The sequence below is a fragment of the Protopterus annectens genome, chromosome 5.part1 (assembly GCF_019279795.1).
Source record: "Protopterus annectens isolate FY-2018-M chromosome 5.part1, PAN1.0, whole genome shotgun sequence".
Taxonomy (NCBI): domain Eukaryota; kingdom Metazoa; phylum Chordata; order Ceratodontiformes; family Protopteridae; genus Protopterus; species Protopterus annectens.
The window spans coordinates 568301961-568329491 of NC_056736.1; the positions used below are offsets into that span (position 1 = coordinate 568301961).

Genomic DNA, 27531 nt, shown 5'->3' on the forward strand with positions numbered 1-27531 from the left:
ACAATGGTAAGAGAGAAATACCTGTGGGTAGAGCTGAAGCAATACAGAACAACAAGAACAAGTTATAAAAAGGACAAAAATCTTTTTCAAATTAGTAAATATATCTGAAAAAAAGCATTTAGCTGGAAAGCTAGGTGAAACACTGCTATATGGCTGTGTGGCAAATGAGATATGAGGTAACTGAGCAAAGGGCATTGTGGGTCGCAGCTTAGCTTGAGAGTTTTTGGTGCACACAAGCTTGGTATAAGGCCGACTCAGTTCTGAGGGCTCAGAACCGAACCCCATCAGTGATGAATAGGAAGAAGATTAACAACTTCAGATAAGAAGTTCAGTATAGAAAATCTTAAAATAGCTCAGTTCTATTGCTTACAAAGATTCATAAAAATCTTTCCAAACCCCCAGGAAGACCGACAGTTTCTGGGCGGGACTATTTTATTAATAAAATAAGTCAATTTTACATAGTTATCTTTTCCCTAAGGTTTGCACTCTCCCTTCATACATACAAGATATTTTTGATTTTTTTGAGAAGATTAGTAACATCAGTGGAAATCCAACATGTTTTGGATAACACTGGCTGTGAAAAGTCTCTATACTAGCATTAGTCACAATTTTGGAATAGAGGCCCTGAGGTTTTTCCCAGGGATAGCTGAGTTACAGAATATATTGTGGAACTGATACACTTCTGTTTAACTAAACATTTTTTGAATTTAATAACTGTCTATATCATCAGAAACAGGGCATGACAATGGGGCATCCTTTGCCCCGACCTATGCCAACCTCGGTATGGGTCTCTTTAAAAACAGAACTCAATTTTTTCAGAAATATGTTATTAGATATTATAGATTCATTGACAACTTGATTTTTTTAGCTCAAGGGGGTCAGGAACTAATACATGATTTTTTAAAAGAATTACAAGCTAATAGATTTCAACTATAGTTTGATGGAATTGTGGTGGGGACTCGAGTCTCCTTTTTAGATGCTGTATTACACATTTCTGATGGTCATACTATTAAGTCTACAGTACATAGGAAATTTGAATAGGGTACACAATTCCTGCATGGCTGGAGTTGTCATCTCTCCAATACCATTCACTCTATTCCCTATAAGGAGTTTCTGCAGCTAAATAAATTGTGTAACAATATGGAGGATTTTAGAAAGAAATTAGGTACAACTATTGAAATGTTTACAGAGAGAGGATATCATTTAGATTTATTAAATAAATGTTGGCAGAAGTTTCTAAAGAGGAATAATAGAACAAATATAATTCATAGAGGAAGAGTGATAGAAGAGGGGAGGGGAGTGGGGAGTGGGAAAGGTGAAATTTGTTTTGTCACTATGCATAGTTGTTTTAGTACCAAAGTTGTACAACTTGTTAAATTGTATTGGTCTTATTTGACATCCTTAAGAACCAGTTCTGATTGGTTGGGAAATAAACTTGTGATCTTTTATAGAAAAGGGAAAAATATAAAGGATTTTATAGTGAAAGGAAAAATTTGTATTCCCATTATGAATATTTCACAGATGCCAGCACATTATGGCACCACTAGCTGTGGAAAATGCAAAGCTTGTAGACATGTGGTAAAAGAATTTTCTAAGATTAATAATATTAACTTTAAGACATGTGGCCAGTATAGTTGCAATAATGAGGGGATATTCATGCCCTCAGATGTACGTGCAATAACTTCTATGTGGGGGAGACTAAAAGGCCTTTTAAGATTAGGTTGTTAGAGCATGTAAGGGATATCATTAATAATAAAAAAGAGATTTCTATAGCCTTATATTTTAATCATTTTCATGGTGGTGACATCAAGGGTTTGAAAGGCACTATTTTAGAAAAAAAATCACTGTTTCTCAGTTTGATAAAGTGTTTTTGAAAAACCTCTTGTTTAAAGACTCTGTGTATATTTTAAAATTTGAGACTATGGCCCCTAAGGGGTTAAATGAAGAGAATAATTGGAAAGTTTTTATTTAATTAGATAATCGAATGTTCAATAGTTTTATTATTGTGTGTATTTAAGGTGAATGTTTTTTGTACAAGATGTTACTCCTTGAAGGCTCAGGCCGAGACGTCAGAGAATATTACATTTTGGTGTTCGTGGATTCCTGGCTGGTTGTTTTGTTTATTTTGCTTCTTTTTGCTTGTGTTTTTTATTTATGAGGCATCCTGTGATATTACTGGGCCAATCAATGCAGTGTTTTTGACATTAGAGAGCACATCTATGACCTGCTCCTAGTAACAGTTTGAGTTGGGGGGGCTGTGCTTGATGGTATTTTAGAGGGAAGCCAGGGGAAGGGAGGGTAAAACTGGAGGTGAATTTGTCATCCAGCAGATTTGCTACAACTTCCAGTTGCATGTAGGTGGCTCCATTTACAACCAATTCTGCACACTGATGTGTGCTGGCTTTGAGGTTTTGGACATAACTAAAAGCCTTGTGGTTGTTATTTGACTGAGAGGCTATCTTTACCTCAAATATGGCAATAATAGACTTAATTTGCCCCGTTAGTAATTTGTTTAGATTGATGAGAGTGTTTTTACCATGCTGGGCATTGCACATCTTAATCTTGGTTATAACTTTTTGGTTGTTGTGCAATTTGTTTATGGCTGTATTCTACCAGGGTGATTTGTTTTTTGAGTTAGTTCTGGACTTACTTCTGGTAGGCACAGCTGTCTCTATGCATTTATTGACATGATTGTACAGGATTTCTCTGAACAATTCTGCATGGGGAGAAGTATTCTCAGGATTTGGGGGGGGCTTGAAAGTTATCACTTAATAGTAGGAAGCTTGTCTTAGAATAGTTCATAAATGCTACATGGTTATCCGGGGTTACATAACTGATTTTTATTACAAAAGAGACAGCTTTGTGGTATAACCTTACCAGAGAGGACACTATTGGGGGGGGGGGCAGTGTTCTTCCATGTTTGTGAGTACCAAGTATGTTTTCACCCCTAGTAGACATATGGACTATCTGGTCCAAGGTGTTTATGTTTACAAAGTCCAGGGATCTCTGGGGCTGTAAGAGTGGGGTTATATAAGTACCCCAATTTATAGTGGGGTAAAAAAGTCACCCATGAATATGGTATTGGGTTGAATAGAGAAGGCCTCCAGCAATTCCAAGTATGAGTAATGGGTTTCTTAGGCCATAGAGGGGGGCCTATACCTTGTACTGATATGATATGGGGCTTTGCCTATGGAGATCTAAATATAGAGAAGTTCAAGCATGTTGGCCTGTTTGACTAGTCTTGATTTGCATTTGCTGTTAATATAAATTGAGACACCTCCACCTTTGGTCCCTGTCAGAGCAGTAGCTGGCTGGAATGTGCTCTTCCACAGTTTTAAACCATGCCTCAGTAACTGCAAAGATGGCATCATTCTCCAGGGTGTGGACAACCTGGAGAGAATGGAGTTTCTTGTTTAGGCTCCTGGTATCAAAAACTAACACCTTTAGATTCCCTTGGGATGGTCTTGCTATGTCAGAAGGTTTGTCAGTTTGTTCCCGCCTATAAAAGGCACTACGGGTAGGACAATGTTTTAGCCGATATTTGAAAGCCTAGAGGCGACAGGTGCAGATCATCCATTGCAAAGCAGCATAGTCTGTTACTCATATCCCCCCATGCTGACAAATACTGTAACTCCTCAGAAAGACAGCATAAACAAAGCAATTATTGAAGTTGATAATCTTTTGCTCATATTGTGGCATTATCCTGTGTGAAGGTAAAAGCCGGCTGCGGTGGTGCAGCGGTTGGCGTTGTCGCCTCACAGCAAGAGGTTCTCTTGTTCGATTCTTGGCTGGAGCGCCTTCTGTTTGGAGTCTGCATGCCCTCCCCATGGTCGAGTGACATTTAAAGATGTGCAGGTAGGTGTGTGCATGAATGGGTGTGCCTTCTTTAAAGGTTAGCCATCGGGCTGGCAAGTCGGCACCATAAAAATCCACTGCCAATTATTAGCGGACCAGAGTTCTGCTGTGGCAACCCCTAACTGGGAAAAGTCGAAAGACTTTTTTTATTCTGAGTGAAGGTAAAATGCTGCTCAATGCTAGGCACATAGTCTGATATCTTCGAGAACTCCATAATGTCTCCCTTCATATAGTCTAGGAAGACTATATGCAGTGTTAATAAATACACTAGCATGTTCAGAAAATATGTTATGGTACATTCTAACAAATCCTATGCCACTGAAGACAGAAATACTGGTAAAACAAAGATTTAATATGTAAAGTAAAAAGAATAGTTTTGTTACCTTCAAAGGTAAATTTTCTAATCTTGCCAAGAAAATCAGATAAGTCCATAAGGTAACTCCATTCTGGATTAGTGGATTCAAGATAATGTCAAGGTACATAGAGATACTGTCAGTAACACTCCCCCTGCTGAAACTATAGGCCTGAATGGGGTGGGAATCCTGCACCCTGCGTATTCCAAAAGGTGTCCCACATGCATAATCTGATAGAAAGAAGGTTCAATGTAACCTTGATCTAATAAGTCACATAATATATAATTAATGTGTTTGTAATGTTTACATATACCAAATAGCTGGAAAGATTTATGTTCAACAGTGGCTGATAGCATGTTTGCCATTGCTTGAAAGTAATCTGACAAGTGCATTATAACAAATCCCCCACTCTTGTTCATCTTCATAAACCTCAAACCTTTGCTTTGTAATGTTTTAAGAAGTTCAAATATTACATATATTGCATTCACAGGTGTCATAACAGGTCTGTATGGACATCAAAGAAGGATTGTAACAAGAAGGTTTTACTACACTACTGGTATGTGAAACCAAATCTTAAAAAATAAAAGATAAATTCAGTTTCCTAGTAAAAATTCTCAAGTCAGCTACAGTGTTAACCTTGTTGGCTCTTCTGGCAAGTACAAAAAGCACATTAGTTTGAAAAGTTCTATCTCTTCTAAAGAAAAAGTGTCTCTGTAGTTAAAAATGCAGTCCACGCCATCTGAGTGGTTAGGTTTAAAGTCCATTCAGGTTCCCTTGAGAATTCTGACCCCTAGCAGCATTAAAATTCAGTGGTGAATGACAGACAATCTTGTGGTCGACGTGAGCTTGATGATTCAGAAAATTCTCTGATCTTTGTGAGACAAACACTTTGTTCTCCTCTTCTAAAGAGGAGGATATATTCCTGTATTCCCCTCTAGAACAAGTAGCATGCTGGTTAGATGTTACATGAGGACGTATGAGCATGAGAAAGAAATAGGCTGTACCATTTTTGTAAGCTTCTACATTCCAGGTGATTTTCTTCCTCTTTCAGTCAACAATAGTTTTAACAGGTCTATTGGAGGACATAAAACTAAGTATCCAGCTGCAATGTTATTAAAATAGAGCTGTTCAGTTTGTAAACAAAGTCCAGTAGCTCATCACTGAAAGTATTAATTAAACTCTGTTTGTATTAATATTTTAAGTAACTGCAACCCTGTCTGGTTAAAATAAAAATCAGTTACTCATAAAAAGTATCACTGGAAGTAATACAATTATGAAAAGTATAAATTTTAAGACCTTTGGGGACTATCTTCATAAATATGTATTGTTCTAGGAAAGATTGTCATAAATCAGAGTGATACGTAACAGTTTTCATTTTTCAAAAGATTTTAAAGTGCATTAAAATTAGACACTCCTAGGGGTGTGTTCAGTCCATAATTAGAAACAGGCTGGAAATTACCAAAAGTGTTACTTCATTTAGATAAAAACAAATCTAACTTATACCTGTTAGGCACAAGTTCAATGACAGTGGAAGGAATTGGGTTTTCCCAATGTCCTGAATATTCCAGACTGTTAGTTGAAGTTGTTTGATACTGGGGGTATATCAAACTCCCCTTGCTTGTGCGAGTAAGTCCAGTCTGTGAGGAAGCTTGTGGTAACTGCCCTTGGCCAATTCTACAAGAAGGGAGAACCAGTGTTGCCTTGGCCAATATGGAGTCACCACGATGATTTTTAGGGAGTACTTCTGAATCTTCTGATTTACTATGGATATCAGTGGAAAGGGAGGAATGCAGAAAGGAACATTCTTGACCATAGGAATGAGAATGCACCTGTTTTCCAGGCTTGCCAGCAAGGAACCCTGGAACAGAATTTGTTCAGTTGACTATTTTCAAAGGCGCTAACAGATCTATTTCAGGTGTTGCCCACAATTGGATCGATTCCTGGAAGACCCCCTTGTTCAATTTCCATTCATGAGGGTCTATCTTGGCCCTGCTCAGCTTGGGAATGTAAGATGCTTGGTATATTAAGGAATGTTGCAGCGCTACCTTCCAAACCATCACAACCAGTCTGTAACAGGGGTTATGACCTGGTGCTCCCCCTGCTTGTTTATGTACCACATCACTATGGTATTGTCTTTAATCACCTGAACAGGTCCTGGGGACCATAGTTGATGAAGAGACTTCAAGACATGAATCACAGCCAACATTTCTTTGACATTTGTGTGCTGTGGTCAGTCTGAAGAATTCCACAGATCTTGCACCTTTACCCCTATAAAAACTGCTCCCCAAGCAAAATCTGAGGCATCTATAGTGACAGACAGACTTGGGATCTGAGGAGACCTGAATTTAGAGCCATTTGCTGTCTTCACAGATGCGATTCTAAGATTGATTGGAGAAGCTCAGAAAAGTTAGCAGATAAAAATCCACCTTCTCCTGTGTAAGTAAAGCCTTTTGCTGATTGGTGTGTAGAAGCAGCCAAGAAACACAATCATGTAAGATGGAATCAATAAGGATTTTTCTACAGTTATCTGCAATCCCAAATGGGTAAGAAAAGATGAAAACAATTGCATGGATCCTTGACAGCTGAGAAAAGACTTTGTAAAGATAAGCAAGTCACATAAATAAGGAAAGGTATATGTGAATGCCATGCAGTCTGTAATGAACTATCACTAGAGCTAGACATTTTGTAAACACAGCTTAAGCTGTGGTGACCCAAAGGGTAATGCACAGAATTGATAATGTGACCCAGATACCTGGAATCTAACAAATGTCTTGAAGCCTGTGGCTATGGGAATGTGAGAATAAGCATCCTTTAGATCTAATGTTACTGTGACACTCAAAGAAGGAATGAAATGTAACAGAGTTTGAAGGGTCAGCACTTTGTATTTTGGTATTTTCACATACAAACTGAGAAATGATAGGTGTAGAATGAGATATAGCTACCTAAGAAATATTATATATCCTTATTTCAAGGGAAACATCCACTTGTTCACATAAAAACAGCTCATTCCTCCAGGAAATAGTCTGGAATAAGAATATTCCTCCAAATGAGGTGGCAAGAACCATGTTTCCTCACCATCAGAGTTATTGGGCTTGGGAATCTGATGGCTGACGCACTGTCTGAGCCCAGGGTGGTAGCAAGGGCTCCTTATTGTGTTGTTTCTTCATTTTAGATACTCAACTTAAGTAGTAGTTTTCTATATAATATATGATATTATTTTTTAAAAAAGGGGGTCAAAGTTGATTCACTCTTTTAGCTTAACATCTAGATAGGGATTGAAGGCTGTTTGCTTATTTATTTATCATTGCATTGTCTACAGACACAACGTGATAGTGCATACATTTTAGTATGCTTTATATTTGTCTTATTTTGTTTGTGTTATATAATGTTTAAATTTCTTTGTGCTTTTTAGCATTTTAAATTCCATTTGTAATGGCATTTCTTATAGCACTTAACAGTTTGATCAATTTGAGGAAGCTTGTTAATTGTTTTATTAACTAATTAAGAGCCCCGGTTATGGTGCTGCGGTAGCGTTGTCGCCTCGCAGTTGGACATTGCCCATTCGATTCTCAGTTAGAGCATCTTCTGTGTGACGACATGCGTGAATGGGCGTTCCTTCATTGAAGGTTCGTAAAACTCTACTGCCAATCATTAGCGGACCCCTAACCGGGAAAAGCCAAAAGACACAAACAATATAAGGCATTGAATGTTGGGTAGAGTTTTGTCTGAAGATGTTCATTGTATAGTGTGGATGAACGAAAGCGCTTACAATAAAGAACTGGGATTTTTTTTTAGCACTCCTTGGCTGTTCTTTTGTTACTTTCAGCAGTTTTTCGCAAGTGTCCTTTGGTTATTTTAGATACAGCAGGAGAAGAGCCAGCAGGACCACAGTAAGAGGTCTTAATGGAGGTAAACAGTTTTGGAACGAGTCAGGGAAGTTGTCAAACTAGTGTTCACAAACAGCACATGCACACTTCCCTACACAGTTCTTTTTTTTGTAAAAGCATAAGCAAATCACACAAAAAGAAAATGTGAAAAATGCAGCACTTGTCCGCATTGACAGAAAAACAGGTAAGTTGTTACAAAGTGTACACAAACACTAAAAACATTAAAAAAAAGTGTTTTTTGCCCTGTCAAAACACTTCCCAATACTTGAAAACACACAAATAGATAAAAAATTGTTTAAGCAGTATACATTTATCATAAAAATAGCCCCCAAATCAAAAACATAGCCCTTAGCTAAAAATAGCAATCCCTTACAAGAACCTTCCGATATCGAGAAACATATAGGGTTTCTTAAAGGGGAAATATCACTTTCAGTATACCAATATTTTGTTAAGCAAATTCTACGTGGAAGTATTCCCTTGTGGGAATTTATCAACCAGAAAAGAAAGTCCAATTACTGCTCCTGTGAAGCCACAGAGTTGCTTCCTCTCAAGGTGGCAAGAAAGTACTGAGGATTTCTTTACTCTGACAACAACTGATTTCCTTCCAATTGACTGGTCAAGCAGCAGTGAGAGTGAAGGTGTGGAAGGGAGTCAGGGTTTTGTTAAGCTGGCCTGTTGTTGTATCCTAGACAGGATACAACCCATAAACCCAGATGGCTACTGCAGCAGTGGGAATGATGAACACTTATAGGTTCCATTAATCTGCTGAGATATAACTGCAACCAAAGACTGAATGCCCTGTAAGGCAGTAGTAATGTGGCCAAATACAGCAGTCAGTTTTATCAGTAGCCACATGCATAATAAGAAAGGAAAAAAGAAGTTATGTACTTACCATAACGTTCCATGTGAGTTGTTCATCTTGCCTTCATTCTTACACATGGGGTCGGAGACGATCTATTGGCTCCGAGTCGGACGCTTTACTAGTTGGGAGGGTGGCCTAATGGTTAAGGTGTTTGCCTTATAAACACAAGGTGCAGGGTTTGAGTCTCACAAGGGATAATTGGCTAGGCTTAAAATGGCTCGCAAGAGCAGTTAGCCTAGTACTAAAAAAAAAGAAAAAAAAAAAGCTGAAAATCTCAGAGTAGCTCGAGGCCAGGTCCCTATCCCATGATGCTCTCTGTCCTACCTCAGATCTAGTTTGCTGAACCCAGCATGAAACAGATATAACCCAAGAAATACTTCAAATGGAGTAAGAAGTCCCACAACAAGACCACCAGACCCCAAGTCTACTCGTTCTTCGAGACCCTGGAGGGGGAAAGGTGGGCAGAAATGTATGAATGAAGGCGAGATGAACAACTCACATGGAACGTTACGGTAAGTACATAACTTACTTATGTGAAGTTGCTCAATCACATCGTTAATTCTTACACATGGGTAGCATCCCAAGCACCCTAATCCTGGGTAGCTCAGGGGAGTATATTCCTCAGGACAGTGGAACCAAAGGAAGCCCTGTCCCTGAAGGCCCTGTCCACTTTGTAATGAGTGATAAAGGTATGCGGCTTAGACCAAGTGGCAGCTGCACATACAACATCCAAAGGCAATTGATCCGCATAAGCAGAAGAAGTGGAAACAGCCCTAGTGGAATGCACTTTTATGCCATGCTCTAATTTTTGGTTTGCTGAAGAGTATATAAATTTAATGCAGTCAGTTAACCATTTGGAAAGGTTAACTTTAGAGACTGGTAATCCTTTCCTAGCTTCAGCATGAGAGACAAAGAGTTGGTCAGATCTTCTAAATTCCTTTGTCCTGTCCAAATAGAATCTCAATTGTCTGTGGACATCAAGTTTATGCAACATGTACTCCAACTTATTAGAATGATTACTGAAAACGGTTGGAAGTTCGACAATTTGATTCAGGTTAGTCTTGGAACACACCTTTGGCAGGAATGAAGGATTAGTCCTCAGTGATACTCTGTCAGAGTGAAACAACAAATATGGGGGTTTGATAGAAAGGGCTTGAAGCTCAGACACCCTACATGCCGAGGTAATGGCCACCAAGAAAATAGTTTTCCAAGAAAGAAACTTCAAATGGCAGGATGATGCAGGCTCAAAGGGGGGAAGAATAATCCGTGACAGCACAAAATTTAGATTCCAGGGAGTAAAAGGTTGTCTAACATGTGGCCTAAGATGAATGGTACCCTTCAGGAAGGTCCTACATAATCTGAGACATCAAATTAGAACCTTCGGCCCCGAGGTGAAAATTCGAAATTGCAGCCAATTGAACTCTAATAGTGGCAGCTGCAGCATCTTCATGAAAAAGCTTAGATAGGTATTCCAGAATACTAGCAATCGGGGCAACATAAGGATCAATGTTATTCTGGGAGGTCCAAAAAGCAAATCGCTTCCATTTACTAGCATAGAACTTTCTAATGGAAGCTTTATGTGAAGATATAAGAATATGCTGTACCCCAGAAGAAAATTCGTGTAACCTGGCTAGGATGGGAGTCTGAGGGAACAAAGGGGGGGATGGAGGACCCCTGACAAATGTGTCAGCAGGTCTGGAACTGGGTCCAGAATCCAAGGTTCCCCCAGTTGATAGAGTTGAAGGAAGGGGAACCAAATCTGTTGAGGCCAAAAAGGGCCTATTAAGATTACAGTCCTTCCCACGCTTTTGTCTTTCTGTAAGAATTTCGGAATCAGGGGTATAGGTGGAAAGGCATACAGGAGTCCCGGGGGCCAATCGTATATGAGCGAGTCCCTTGGGCTGTCCCCTGGGGGGGGGATTCAGGGCAAAGTAGCTTCTGCATTTGGCATTCATAGGGGATGCAAACAGGTCACAGTAAGGCTGGCCCCCTCTGCGGAAAATCATCTTCGCAACTTCGTCTTTGAGAGACCACTTGTGCGGTAACAGAATGGCTCTGCTCAGTTTGTCTGCTATCACGTTGGATTTCCCCGGGATATGCTTTGCTATCAGAAAGCACCCAGTGGATACCACCCACTGCCAAATTCTCAAGGCCTCTCGACACAGAGGGTAAGACTTGGTTCCCCCTTGCTTGCTGATGTACCAGACCACAGACATGTTGTTTGTCTGTATCACAATTGTCCCTAGAGGAAGAGAGTCGTGGAAGTGCTGCAACACCAAAAGCACCACTCTCAGCTCCAGAACATTGATGTGCAACTATGACTCTGTCTCCGACCAGGTGCCTTGGGCTGTTCTTCCCTGAAAAAGCATCCGTGGTCACCGTGGTTGACGGTGGGGGAGAAACAAACGGTCGACCCACTGTAACTTGGTGACTGGTCAACCACCAGCGAAGATCCTTCTTGCAAGACTCTGTAATCATGATTAAGAATGACATCGGAAGTTGTTGGTAAGACCACTAGGTGAAGAGTAACCACTGAAGAATCCTCATGTGCATACGTCCCAGAGGAACTGCTATGAGCATAGCTGCTATGGTACCTAGTAGTTTCAGTACTTGAGAGGCCGGTACTTTTCTTCTCTGCAAAATGTCTGAGACCTGGTTTCAAAGAGTGGATATTCTGCCCAGGGGCAATTTTACTGTGGTGGTGGTGTCTAGTTTTGCTCCGTTAAAGGAGATACACTGAGATGGCGACAACATAGACTTTTCGAAATTTTAGTGATGCCTGAGAGCAGAGATTGAGTGTGTGATCCCCGGACAGAATTAGTTGGTGCCTGGAGGAGGCGGTAAGGAGCCAATCATCCAGATACAGAAACACTTGGAATTCTAGACACCTCAGGTCAGCCGTAACCACTGCCATGATTTGGTAAACACTCTGGGGGCTCTTGTGACTCCAAAGGGTAGTGCTCGGAATTGGTAGTGACTGGCTCCTAGCCAGAAATGCAGATGATCTCTGGATGGTCTGGCCATTTTGATGCACATCCAATCACCCTTTCCGAGGAATGGGAGAATAGACTGAAGCGTGACCATCCAGAACTACTTCTTCTTTACAAATGTGTTGAGTCTGCTGAGATCCAAGATGGGCCACCAGTCCCCTGTCTTCTTCGGAACTAAAAAGAATCTGGAGTAAGTTCCGGATCCTATCTGGTCTGCTGGGACTGGCTGGATGACTCTCTTTTCCTGAAGCCCCTGGATTTCTATGGCTGCTTGATCCCCAAGACTGGGTGGAATGTCTGGGATTTTTTTTCCGAACAGGTGGGGTTTCTAAGAATGGAATGATGTAACCTCTGGTAACGATGCTTTGTACCCAAGAATCTCTTGTAATTCCTAGCCAGGCATATAGATACAAAGCCAAGTGACCCCCGCCTGCCTCCAGAGAAGGACAGTCAGGCCTCCTTTCAGGAGCGCTGATACGGCTTACCAAGGAACTGATCCCTGTCACCCTGGTTCTGCGGACCCCCTCTGCCGCCGGGGCGGTGTCTTCTATTATTACCCCCACCTCTGCCCCTGGAGAGGGGTTCACTACGTGTGGTCTGGAAAGCTCCTTGCGACTTCTGGAACCACATTATTCCACCTTTCTGCCCTTTGGGGTATGGGCTGGTAGGGGTGGAAAAACAGACTCCTACGGCAGATAGAGTCTTTCCCTCTTGCTCACACCTAGTGAGAATCTCCTTGACTTTGGGCGCGAAAAGAGACGAGCCATTGAATGGGGTGTTGACAAAGGAAGACTTGAAGGCTTCCGCAAAGGAGCATAAGTGCATCCAGGAATGTCTCCGAAGAGCTATTGCTGAACCCACTGACTGACTCGAACCATCGGCTGCATAGGAAATGAGCCGCATGGACGAGTTAACTATTTATTTATTTATTTATTTTATTTTATATTTGTTGACCGGGCTAGTCTAGCTGGATACATATCCTTTTTCAGTAGAGGCCCGGGGAGAAAAGCTCCAATTATGATAAGATTACTACATACAATAGTTAGAATAAAAAAAACAAGCTAAAAAATACATTTTGAAGCACAAAATGGTTGTAAGGAGAGTACAAGCAATTTGAGTGAATCAAAGTTACAAAGTCTTGTTATAGGTTTAACCAGCAATTAAGCAATGAGTTATAAGGTACAATCAGCACAAGTTCATACAATTTTTGACAAGAAAAGCAAATTAGCATGAAAAGCAATTTGACATTCACTTAGTCAAAGAGGGAGAAGAGAAGTAGGCTGGAAGATATAAATAGAGAAGAGTTAGCTTGTAATAGTTAGAACTATGGAGGGGCAGTAGCCCAGGAGGTAGGGGAAAAAGGGGCAGAGAAAGGAGAATAAGAATATTTAGTCAGGCATTGAGCAGGGACATAGCCAATGTATTTTTAGGTGATCTTTGAGGTGTTTCTTAAAGAGTGGAGTAGATGAAAGAGAGGTCAGTGTTATAGGAAGGTTGTTCCAGATTTTGCCCACCACATTGGTAAACAGCGAGTCCCCAGCTTTGTTATTAGATTTAATGTTGGCAATTAGTAACTTGCTAGCTGAGCGTAGCATTGTAAGATTTTTATATGGGGAGATCAGGTTAGAGAGGATAGGAGTGTTAGTAGGGTGGTACAGAATTTTTTGTGTGATTACAAGTTGATTATATTGTAGTTGGTTATGTAGTTCTAACCATTTAAGTTGTTTGAGGTTGAGACAGTGGTGGGTTCTATAGGGAGAGCCAGTAGCAAATCTAACTATATTATTATAGCTAGATTCAAGCTTGGTAAGGTTGTGCTTAGATAGATTGGTATAAATGGCAGAAGCATAGAATAGGGTAGAAGTAAGATGAGCCTGGGCAGTGGAAGTTCTAGCAAGTTGTGTAAGGAAGGGTTTGATTCTATACAGAGAGCCTAGTTTTTTATTGATAGTTTGAATAGTATTATTGATCTGGGCATCAAAGCTGAGGTTGTGATCAATGGTAATACCCAGTAGGCGTGCAGTAGGATCAGGGAGATACAAGTTCCATTATAGGAGTTAATAGTTAAGTGGATCTGTGGCGATTTTTGAGTGGGAGTGAAGAGTAATAGTTTGGTTTTCTTGGGGTTGAGGAGGAGACAATGATCAGTGAACCATTTTTCTACAGAATTAAATACCATTTGAGTAAGGGTTTGGAGAGAGGATGAGGACTTGGCAGTACAGATTAGAGTAGAGTCATCAGCGTATTGTATGCAAGTGGCTTGTGGAACAATAGTGTAGAGATTGTTAATAAAGATAGAAAAAAGAAGAGGGCCTAGGATAGAGCCTTGAGGGACTCCAGTGTTCACAGGGAGGGGTGTGGAAAGATTGTTGTCCCAAAGAACTGCTTGATGTCTGTTATCTAGATAGGATTTAAACCAAAGAATAGCTTGAGGGTCAAGAGATTGGGCTTTTAGAGTACTGATAAGTATGCTATGGTTGACCATATCAAAAGCTGAATGGGGTGTTGACAAAGGAAGACTTGAAGGCTTCCGCAAAGGAGCATAAGTGCATCCAGGAATGTCTCCGAAGAGCTATTGCTGAACCCACTGACTGACTCGAACCATCGGCTGCATAGGAAATGAGCCGCATGGACGAGTTGCATACAATACGCTGATGACTCTACTCTAATCTGTACTATGGAATTAACGGTATTAAGCTGGGCTGTCACCTTCTCAGAGACACCTCCATCTGTACTACCTGGCAAAGTATCTCTGAGCTCTTTTAGGAGATCTCTTTGAAGACAGGTAAAATGAGTCAAGTAGTTAAGTGATCGCATAGTAAAGGTCACAGAACTACAGATGCATTTCCCGTACCTGTCCATCGTCCTGGAATCCCTATTAGAAGGATAGCCAGTAGAAGAGGTTTTGGACATATCTTTCTTGTGGATGCTGCTACCACCATGGCATCAACCGGAACTCCCTTAGTGAGGAACATATTGTCTTGGGGGGAGGTGATAAACTTGTTGGGCCTCTGAGGGGCTGGTTCCATAGTATCAGGAGACTCACACGCCTTTCGGGCAACCAATTCCATTAGTTTGTTGAAGGGCGGAGTCACCCAGGAGGTGGAAGGTTGAGACCCAAAGGCCTTCAGGAGCACCGACTCATCCTCAGGGCTAATGGACTGCCAGTCACCCCTCTGCTTAAGGACTTCCAGGTTATCAGCAAAGGAGATATCCTCTGAGGGGGACCCTTCTGATTCCTCTAAGTCGGTGTCTGATGTCAAAGACTCCTGCGGGGAATCTAAATGTCTCCTCTTACAAAGTTTCTTCCTGGGTACCTCATCAGTGGGTGCTTCTGGTGAGGTCTCAGCATAACAAGGATCACCTGATGGGGTTACCTGAGGCACTGGGTCTCAACGCTTCACAGGGATCGGCGATGTAGAGGCAGAAAGTGGCACTTTAGGGGTGGAGGGCCCTGATGATGTGCGTGTCTTGGACGACATACCCCTCCTCATAGCATCGAAGGCTCCACTGCTCCAACCCGAGGAAGCCGCTGGTTCCAAAGAAGACGGCAACCTCTCCGGTGCTGAGACAGTGGGCTCCGAGCCAGAGGACGGAGCCGAGCTCATCCGAGCCGAAGCTTCGAGAGGAAGGGTCGGAAGTGACGCATCTGTTCGTCCCCCTGGAGCCGACCAGAGAGTGTTAGGTCCCAGACTCTTTAAATGGTACCGAAGAAGTCAGGGTTGACGGAGCCAATGGCACTGGAACAGGCCTCGGCTCCGAAGGCTCCACAATCGATCCTCCTCCCCGGCTCTGAAGGCCCGGCTCGGCTCAGAGGAGTAGTAGTCACAGCAGGTGCGATGGTCTTAGGCCCCGAAACCAGTTGGGTCGAATCCGATAATAATTTTGCCAGTGCCGGATTCTCGAGAAGCCTCTGCACCACCCGGTCCACGTCCACATCAGAGAGGGTCATTGAAGAACAAGTCGAAGGAACTGAAGAAGCCACCGATTGAAGAATAGGAGATCTCAAGGTTTCGGAGACCGGCTCTAAGACTGGGGACCAGCTCCGAAACACTGGCTAGGTGCACGGCTCTGAAGATTGCAGAGTAAGTGACTGCACCTTCACAGTAAGGCTCAGAGCCGATGACTTGGGCTCCGAGAAAGCTTTAGAAGACTTCGACCCCTTCGATGACTTGGAGGCCTGGTCGGCCTTGTCCAAGGACTCCTGAAAATCTGGCTATAATAATCCTCTGTCCACCAACTTCCTTCTTCTTTCAAGCAAAACCCGGCTACTGAAGGAATGGCAGATACAGCAATCGTCCTGGAGGTGAACTGGCCTCAAGCAATAGACACAATTAACATGGGCGTCAGTGATGGACATTTTCTGCCCACATTTTGGGCACTTTTTAAATCCTGATTTTTGCTTCCTCTTTTGATCAACCATACTAAGGAGCAGCACCAACAGTAAGCACTAATCCGAAGAAAAAAATACTGTATAACAACAGCACACACACACACACACACACACACACACACACACACACACACACACCGCAAACTCTAACTACTGTATAAAACTAAACTGTCAGAATCTAAAGTAACTGTAAATTTTTTTTGCTATCTAACAAACAAGCTAAATACAACTATCTAAGCACATGCTAAACAGGATAGGGAACTATTAAACCAAGGCACGGCTAAAGGCCTAAGAGCAGCCGCTCTGAAAAGGACGAAATCTCGTCAAATCTCTCAAAAAACTAAAGCAAACAAAGGCTAACTAGCCCAATAAACAATATAACAGTATAAAGAGTACATTATCCAAGAAAACCCTCAGCTGCACAGGTATAAAGATAAAACATTTGTCACAAACTGGCCCGAGCTCTCCAATGACCTCTGATCTTTTGCAGTGGCAAACTAGATCTGAGGTAGGACAGAGAGCATCATGGGATAGGGACCTGGCCTCGAACTACTCTTGAGATCTTCAGCTAGTAAAGCGGCCAACTCGGAGCTGATAGATTGGCTCCGAACCCATGTGTAAGAATGAACGGCGAGATTGAACAACTTCAAATCATCACTTAAATTAAAGCCACTTTGGGTGGATTCTTTGCTGTCCATCTCTGGGAATGCTATAAACGGATAAAACCAACAACCAAAACACAATCCTAGAACTGATGTTAAAAAAAAAAAAAACTAAAATAAGAAAAATACCACTTGCCAAACAAAAATGAACCTAATTTAGTGCTTTCATCCTATGCAATCCATAGGACTTTTCAGAATGAACACATAGGTAATCACATAGTATATAAATTCTAAAAACTCATCAATGATAATCACAAGACTATAGGCCAGATTCATTAACACTTACACTAAGTTCTTAAGATTACTTTCTGCTGCATTATAAATATAACATTTTGGTATGTTTATTATTCTCCTTAAGGATATATATCACAATCCCAAAGTCTCTTTTTTTTCTTGATCTTCCCCTTCCCCGCTTCATCATCATCCCTTTCAATTTTGAATAAAAACCTTCTGCTTGTGTTACATGTATGAGCCTTAACTGTGTATCTCTCAAATATCCATTTAAATCAGGTAATCCTAAACCACCTTGTTTTACTGGAAGGATCATCTTATCTCACTTAACTCTTGCCCTCTTCTCCCTCCAGATAAATTATTTCAACTCTATTAATTATCATCCATAACTTCTCCTCTGATTGATAATGATATGTCTGACCCATATATAAAACTAAACAGACTAAAAACTTTTTCACTGCTTGTACCTTACAAGAGCTTCCTGTTTCTCAGTTTATGTATTATCTTTTTCTTTAATGTCTTCCCATATACCCTTATTGCCATAACAGAATCCTTTTAATCCATACTTCTAAATACTTCATCTTATCATGTCCCCATAAGTATGGGTATTGCTGAACCAATTCATAAGTTGGTACATACATTTTGGTTATAGCCTTTGTTTTATCTTCTTTAGTTTTATATCTTATAAAGACTTGAAATTGTCTCAAAATGTTCCACAACACTGAGACATCCTTTTCTGGATTTATCAGGTACAAAATAATATCATCTTCAAATACAGCCAACATTTCTTGATAACATACCAATTATATCCTTACACATCTGAATCCCTTATTTTCTTTGCCAATGGCTCTAAATATAAAGCAAATAACAAAGGGCAAAGAGGACACCCCTGCCTGCTTCCTCTTCTCTAGCACAACTTATCAGAGAGGAGCCCTCCCACTTTAATTTTTTCTTCCAATCCTTCATATATCCTCATAATTAAACTTATTATTGTATCAAGGAATACAAATGCTTCCATTGCCCTACTCATAAAATCCCAGCTTACTCTGTCAAATGCTTTCTCTGAATCAAGAACCACTAACAACATTGGTATTTTCTTACATCCTGTTTCCCTCTGGATCATCACTGCTCTACTAATGTTGACAAATGCTTCAAGCTTTCAATTTTGTTAACACTTTTGCCATTCTTTTTAGGCGTTATAGACAAACACTTTGAACTGCGGTGGTGGCGCTGCGGTAGCGTTATCGCCTCACAGTAAGACGTCCTGTTCGATTCTCAGCTAGAGTGTCTTCTGTGTGGAGACATGCGTGAATGGGCGTACCTTCGTTGAAGGTTGTGCGTCAGGGCCGGCAACTCGGCACGTAAAAATCTACTGCCAATCATTAGCGGACCGGAGTTCCGCTGTGGCGACCTCTAACCAGGAAAAGCTGAAAGACTCAACAGAGACATAAACACTTTATAGTCATGGTTTAAAATTGAAATGAGTCCATATAAATCTGGGTCTGACAGGTCTTTACTGTGACCACAGCTTTCTTCCAAGATGTCAGGGGCAGATCACGCCTACTCAACCTGGTGAACTTCTTTGAGAAGTTCACTAAAGCAATGGGTGTGGGCAAAATCGTTCACACTGCCTACTTTGACCTGGTCAAGGCATTTCACACAATACCCCACTCGGGCATTGCTGACAAACTCACGAGGTTAGGTACAAACCCGTATGTCAGCCGGATGATAGCCAACTGGCTCACAGACAGGACACAGGAAGTTAGAATTGGGGTGTCCACCTCTACAAAGAGGCCACTCACAAGTGGAATCCCTCAGGGATCAGTCCTTGGACTGCTCCTTTTTGGCATTTACTTCTCAGAAGTCAAGGCCAATGTCAGTGGTCTCTGGCTGACTAAATTTAGATGATTGCAAATTAGGAGCTGTCACTGAATCTCAGACTGACACAAATGTTCTCCAGGAGGGCTGACACAGACAAACAACTGACTTCAGAATCACGGACTAAAACTAAATGCCAAGAAATGCATAACAGTATCCTTTGGGAAGTCATCCATCCCTGGTAACTATCATACTGACAACACACCCCTTAGAGCTGACCCAGTAGTCAAGGACTTAGGGACACACACAGATAGTAATCTAGCCTTTGATCATCATATGTCTACAGTGGTGAGGAAATCATTCTATGTTGAGCAACTTATAAACAAAGGTATGGCATCTAAGACCAATGAAGTTATTGTTCCACTGTATTCGGCATTCATCAGACCTGTCACTGAGTACAATGCCCCCTTTGGTATGTACCTAACCAGGCATATCCAACAACTGGAATGTCCACAGAGGTTCCACACTAAAAGAATGCCAGGCGTAAGTAATATGTCCTATGCAGACTGCCTCAAGGCCCTATCTCTGTATTCTGTCTCCTACAGGCTTTTGAGGGGAGATCTATACCTGGCATACAGGGCATTGTCAGACCCACTCTGATGGACCTCCTGCATATCCACAAAACAAACAGTACTAGAATTACCTGTTCTAAAGACTTAAACCTTGCCTGTGATATACATAGGACCTGCTGGAGAGATAGGTATGTATCCCAGACACTACCATGTATATGGAACACGCTCCCCATCCATGTGAAGCAGGATTTTTCCCTAATCCAATTCAAGTCAACTTGGACAACTGGCTGGGTAACTGGAAATCCATCCCTAGTTTGGCACCTATGTCTCTGATGCAAACAGGTAACCTGTAAATGGTTCATCTTCCAGGACCATGCCTACACTTATCAAGGGTATCAGAACTTGCCAGAGATTTGAGATGCATGGTTAGGCTTAAAAAGACCCTTGTGGTCATTAGCCTAATAAAAACTTATGAGTCTATGCTAGTGCTTCCCCTTCTTTTAAAATACTGTTACACAAAATATTCCAGATCTTTATCACTTTCTTCCCTCCTAACCTCCAAATTTCCACAGGAATGCCATCAGTTCATGGAAACTTTCCTGAAGATTGATTATATATCACCATTTTTATCTCATCTCCTCAAATCTTAACTGTTAGTTGCTGAGCCTCATCTATCTCTAAACTTTGCATAATTGTCTTCCATAAATATTTCCATTTATGCTTTTTCTTTAGTTCCATACTTCTCTGCTTTATACAAAAAACTCTTGAAATATCTATTGATATCTATACAGGATAGCTGGTTATTTTTCTTGTTACAGGGTTCCTAAGTTTGATGACAACCCTTTCTACTTTCTGTTGCCTAAGTTGTTGTGCAAACAGATTTATGCTCTGGAGTTATTATCAAAAATAGTTCATGCATATTATCCAGATACTCACTTATTTTCTCTTTAACACTCTCCAAACAAAAGCTGGCTCAGGCGGACCTGCTATAAAACTACAACTTATTGAACTTTAATAAACATAAAATAAAAAAAGATAAGCACTTTCGTTCACTTCTTATGAACTTCATCAGATAATCCTCTTTAACACTCTGCAGTTGCACCTCTTCTTGTTCTGCGAGATTCCTATTAATCTGCAATACTTTAACCTTTGTCATCCCCTCTAAGTAATTCCTATTACTTCTTAACCGCATCTCTCACTTTTATTTCTACTACATTCTTCATATTGATCACTGCTGCAGTAGCCTAAGCAGATTACCATAGCTTTGATAAACTGGGAGGAAGAACAGGGTACAGGATCCCATGGAGAATGGTTCTAGCAAAGCCAGTCCTACACCTGCAGAAGGAATCTAGTTTACAGTGCTTTGCAAAAGTACATACAGAGGACCAAGTTGCTGCTTCTAGAATATTTCTAGAATCCAACCCTTTCCAAAAAGCCACAGATGAAGTCAAAATTAAAACCTTGACCCTGCCTGGAATAGTTCTGTTTTGGTGGGAGTAACAAAAAGTAATAACATATGACAACCATTTGGAAATAGTCTTGACACTTGTCCTTTTTTCTTACCTTCACAAGAAGTGAACTGATCAGATGCTCTGAAAGATTTTGTTCTGTCAAGCCACTAACTGAGTAATTTGTGGATATCCAAGGTATGGAGCATCCATTCTCCCTCATTTATAGGTTCTGGAAATAAGACCAGGAGGTGGATAACTTGACTGAAAGTAAACTAGAATACTACTTTAGGCATAAATGAAACATTACTTTATAAAGAAACCCTGTCTTTGTGAAAAATGAGAAAAGGCTGACCCACCATAAGATTTTGCAACTCAGGTACTCTTCTTGTAGAAGTCAGAGCAATAAGCAAGGCTGGTTTTCACGTCAAGAACCTCAAGTCATCCTGATGAGCTGGTTCAAGTACAGCAAGAGTGAGTTTTTCTAACATAAAATGAAGATCCCAAAGAGGAGCCACCTGTTTTCTAGGAAGCTTCGTATGCAATACCCCCTTTCAAAAACTTTTATCATGAGACTGCATTGAAAGAGGGGGATCCGTGGGCAGGCATACTGAAATGGTCGACAAAGATTGACTGAGGAGTAGACATGCCATAAGATAATAACTCACACAAATAATAGAGAACCAAAGAAACAACAGCCCTGAATGGATACTGGTTCTTTTCTTCGCCCCACCTAGAAAACCTTTTCCATTTGTTAGCATATGATTTTCTAGTTGCAGGTTTTCTTGCCAACGTTAATACATACTGCACATCCTCAGAAAAAAATGGTGCCTAAAAGGTATTAAAACTCTGTCATTCAGGCAGTCAACTGTGGTTGTTTGGGGTCAGGATTTATCAAACACCACTGGTCTTGTGTGAGTAATTCCAGTCTGTAAGGAAGCTTGTGGTAATTGCCCCAGGCCATTTCCAGAAGAAGGGAAAACCACTGTTGCCTAAGCCAGAAGTGAGTCACCACAATGATCTACGGGAATCATTCTGAATCTTCAGAGGTACAGTACACATTAGTGGAAAGGGTAGAAAAGCATACAGGAATATTCTTGTCCAGGGAAAAGAAAAATCATTTGTATTCCACACCTTCTTGCATGGAGTCCTGAAGAAGAATTTTGGCAATTGATTGTTTAAAGTGGAAGCAAAATGATCTATTTGAGGTGTTCCATGAGATGCATTAAATCTTGGAATACCCTTTGATTCAGTTTCCATTTATGAGGGATTGTGCTGGTCCTGCACAGCTTATCTGCTACACAGTTTTGCTCTCTGGGAATGTAAGATGTCTGTAGAGTGAGATTATGCTGAAAGTTATATGCTAGTCTGTGATGTCCCCACTCTGGCCAGTAATCAAGGAGCTTGAATCCTCACTACTGACACTAGACAGGGAGGTTCATTTGGGAAACAAATGGATACACTCAGTATTTCCAGATGCAGACCTCTCTGCATCAAGCACAATTTCCCTTAAGACCACAAAGGGAACACACTCAGCCCAGGGTTTGGGCTTCTCTCTCTCTTTCCCCAGGTCCGCAGTAAGGCTCCCCACTGGCACAGCTGCAGAGTTAAGTCTTCAGCTGAGTGTCCAAACCAAGTTATCCACCACTCTCTCTCTGTGAAACCAGTGCTTTGTGTCCCTGTTCCAAGTATCTGACACACATACTCTGAGATTTAATACACACACACACACACACACACACACACACACACACACACACACACACACACACACACACACACACACACACACACACACACCTGGGAAAGGACTGCACAGATTACCCGCTCTACCAACTTTGCCCAGACAATAAGGTAGATTCACTGCCACCAGTCAGTTACCATAAGGCTCTTAAAAGGGTATCCAATTATACTGAGTGAAATTAATATTAATACAAATCGCAATGTTGACCAAACAGCCAGGCTTCAGGAGTGGCCAGATCTCCAAATAAATATATGCAAATACTGGCCTCCGAAAGACATGCATGAATGGGAGTGCCTTCGCTGAAGGCTGGTCATCAGGCTGGCAACTTGGCACCATAAAAATCAACTGTCAATCATTAGCAGACCGGAGTTCCACTGTGGCGACCCCTAACCAAGAAAAGCCGAAAAGACAAACAAACAACTCTCAAAGGTTAAATATTTTCTAAAAGGACCACCCACAATGAAAAATTTAAATATATTTAATAATAAAGAATAAAAGAAAAGAAAATTACAAAATATTTATTTACAGTAAACACTAGAGTTTTAACCACAGGAAATATTAAAATAACACAGATAAAAAAATTCGCACAGATACAGAAAAATGGTATTTAACTAATCTAACTATATTTTCCTGACTAATCTAAAGCATTATTATTCCCCGGTCACTTACTAGAAAAGGCAAGATGAAGTAGGTGAGGGATTCTTCTATGTCAGGTTTCAAGAAACAGAATGCCCAGTCAGACTAACAGACTTTTCAATATAATATCTAAATATTATTTCTGGGATAGCTTACACAATGACATCACATCTGGTCATTTGACTCTGTTTCCCACACTATCACCAGCAGTAGAAGCTGCCAGGATTTTAGCAACTATGTGTCACCATACACACAGCTAGAGTTTTGCTCAGATCTGCTGCAACTCCTGGAAGTCATAAAACAATTTCAAACCTCTACCCTTCCAGAGTAGCAATTAGTTGCCTGCTGGAGACAATAAAGAAGGCTTCCTAATACTTGGTTTCCCAGATATTTTGTCTCTGGCTGCAACCAAAACTGTAAGATACAATCTTTATGGCCTGATTTAATTTCAAATATTTTTCAAAGTTAACTGGGACTGAGATTAACCTCCTCTTCCACCAGTATCCTCTGTTAAAATATACACATTTAATTCAGTTACAATACAGTCAGGACACACTGTTGGTACATTCTTAACACAAACAACTTTGCAAATACATTTTCAGCACAAGCATCTGCACAAATCAGTTTGATATACAAATGATATATAAATCTTTGCAAAATTCCAGCTAGCTGTACTGGCATATGTTACACATCAACTGCCCTACATTCTGCTGGCATTGCTAGCAATACCTCACATCATCACACAGGCTACCATGGCTAGTCTGCATAGAAGGTAAGATCTGGTTCCCCCCACCTTGCTTGTTAAATACCACACAACTGTGTTGTCTGTAAACACATGCAGAGATCCCAGGTACCACTGACATTTGACAGAGTTAAGAACATTTATAAGAGCTAACATTTCTTTTATGTTTGTCTGTAACAGTGTTTTTCTTCCAGAGACCCTGCACTTTTATTCCCCCTTCATACTGCTCACCTCTCAAAGCCTGGGGTATCTGCTATTGACTGACTACGCTGGAGCAGAATGGGAGAATGGGTGATGTGGATTCTGGGAAGTTTGGTGTCTCCACCTTTTCACAAACCCAAAAACTGGAATCTGGAAAGTCAGGGGATAGGATGTTGATGCTGGAATCAGAGATTTCAAGTACCATTGCATATTTCCCCATGTGGAGTCTTGCAAGAGGTATCATGAGTATCATAGATTTCATGAGACCTAGAATCCCGAGGAGCTCTCTGTTTTGATTTGGTAAAGGAAATCACTCTATGCAGTAAAGGAAACCTCGGTTTCTACTCTTCAAGTTTACTAAAAGTAGCCTTTTCAAATGAATGCACTACTGCTTATTGTTGCCCATCCACTGTCATTCATGTTTAACTCATGATGCAGTTATAAATAAACTCATAATAAGTTTTAACAGCTGCAGTTCTTCAGATTTTGGACTGACATGATAGTCCTCAACAAGTACACTTTTATAGTATGTCACCTAGTAAACTATATTATAGCATATGCAGCCCAATAATATCAATTTACCATTAAGTTATAATTGTCATTAACTTAGCATCACCCCAATACTTAGCAATCACAAGTCTACTGATATGTTACTGACCAGACTCTCCCCTACAGGTGTTCACTTCCAGCTATTTATATAATACTTTCAAATCTACATTTTCTGATTTGTTGTTCATACATCGTTTCTTCAGATGTATTACTCAACTATATATTCTTATACACAGTTACACTACACTCTTTTCTACATCAGTTTGATAGAGTACTGCAATGTTTTTTTTTTCATATTAAACACAGCTATCCAATACTGTTTATAGCTAAAACAGTGCTGTAATATCCATTTGCCATTGGTTCAAGCCATGTAAGAAGTGGGCCCACGATTAAGCCCACCTACAAGGTTAATAAATGTGTAAATAAATAAATAATGAACACATTGAGAAGAAAACACTTACCTATTTCCTTATTACTGCTAGCTTCATATGGCTCATTAACCCCAGGTAGAGATCTTAGCTTGGCACTTACACGCTCCCCTTTAGCACTGGTGCTTTGATTACTTTGTCCACTATCTGAAGGAAGAAAAATGTCACTTAGAAATGATACACAAATGGCAAGCTTCATTTTAAATGTAAGCAAATTTGCCTCAAACAGTTTCTAAACTAATTTAAGAGTATAATGCTTCTTTTTCACAGCAAACTAGGGCAAAAATCTAGTTAAATGAGTACACGCTGAACTGGAATCTAAAGGAATCAAATCCAGGACTACGAAATGGGGGAGGGGTATTCAGAAAAATGCAAAACATGACCAATCATAAATAAAGAATAGGATGAATTTAGCAAGATGTGGCCTGATGGGGATTAGGCATGCATGACTGCTGGCATAGGATGGTAATGTCTCATACAGTGCTACATAATGAAATTTTCACAGCTGTGCTAAGGACAGTAACCACAGTTGGAACAATCACATTATGAGTAGTCATGTTACCCAAGGAAAAGTATCAGGCATATGGAGTGTCCAACATTATATGTGAGCTGCACAATGCAACACAGACACTACTGATAGCCCAAACAGATGCAACACTGCAAAGTACCATATAATTTTATCATATAAATTGGATGGAAATGGGAGAAAGTGCAGTTAGAAATGGGAATGGCAAGCAGAAAGACAAAAGGAAGGGAAGATAAGTGTTGAGGGAGGGTATACTTTTTTGTGAGAAATGGTGCTCTTTTTTAAGAGTCGTGGCAAAAGTAGCAAGGGAAAAGAAGGGGTGGATGGAGTGATAAGGGTGAAGTTACAAGGGGGCACAAACAAACATAGAAAGCAGAAGTCTGTGACATAAAGCGGGGCAAAAATGGAGGGATTGGGACTAGCAAAGTGAATATAATGAGTGATTGGGAGGAGTGGACCAGAAACAGAGAATGTAAAGTGGCAAAAAAAATGGGGAACCCAATGATGGCGATGGAGAGAGGTGAAGACAGCCTGATAGACCAACTCAAAAGGCCCCGCCAGATGTTGGTCACCTCAGCGGCTGACACCATGGGTAGGTGCCACTTTTGGCGAGTGAATGGAAGGGCCTGGCTAGAGTAGAGCTATCCATTCTTTGCAGTAGCAACTGAGTCAAGCCCACAAGACATCACCTCATTGCCTAGAGATGGGCTAAAATGAGCATTGTAGTATAGACCATGCCTGATTATGCATCATATAGACAAAATTTAGAGATGATTGACAAAATCACACCATTGGCATAATTACTGGGCTACAAGGCCTGTTATAGCAAGATATAAAAAGTGGTCATCATATTTTGGGAACCACATTACAGCAAACAACTTAGATAAACAGAATATAGTGGGTATCAGAGTGTACTGCCACAAAGACAAAATGACTGCAGACAGGACTAATGCTAATGGGCCTCAGAAATAGTCTGACCATACATGGCGGTATGGTAGCAGGCCCAGTAACAGAGCAGAGGCTTGTGCATGTGTGTTTGGGGGGTTAACAGTGCACACAGCAAAGGGGGGGGGTTGACCTGACAGGACACAAAGAGCAGGGGAGAAGAAGAAGTTTATTGGGGGACTCAACCTGGCAGGAGAGAGGGGACATGGCAAGACAAGTTGCAGTCCTTCTGGGGAGGTGCAACCTGATAGGGCACAGGGAAACATGTTCAGGCCCAGTCACTGTCCTGTGCTCTTTGTTTGCAACAGAGTTCTACATGTCCATGGACTGCATGAAATGAATCAGGGGATATATGGGATATATGGCCCCCAGTAAAGCAGGCAGACACATGCCCACTGCTGCCACAATACTGCACAATGTCAGAATGTTTATAGTATAGCAGCACACAGGGCTGTGGCCACCAAAAGGGGGTTGAGGACATTTTTTGGATGGCAAGGACAGTGATGCAAGTGCACACTGATACAAATCTGCAATCCACAGGTGAATATATCTTGTCATGGGACCAAAGGAATGCCATCAGCTACAAATGTTCACCACCAGGAGACAGGGGTGCTGCCACAGGCCCTATGTACACAAGGCATGTATATCCTTGAGGAAATGTAAAGCAGACAAGCCTTCTTAGAACAGGT

At 41.0% G+C, this 27531-nt stretch overlaps 1 protein-coding gene across 1 annotated transcript in view; it reads right to left on the minus strand.

The window, feature by feature from the left end:
* The window catches only part of IFT88 (intraflagellar transport 88), a 1839004-nt gene that overhangs the window by 26560 nt on the left and 1784913 nt on the right, over positions 1-27531 (minus strand). Inside the window, exon 25 of the mRNA XM_044073191.1 lies at positions 25405-25518. Coding sequence (XP_043929126.1) covers positions 25405-25518 — 114 coding nt within the window. The remainder of the gene's footprint in view (positions 1-25404; positions 25519-27531) is intronic.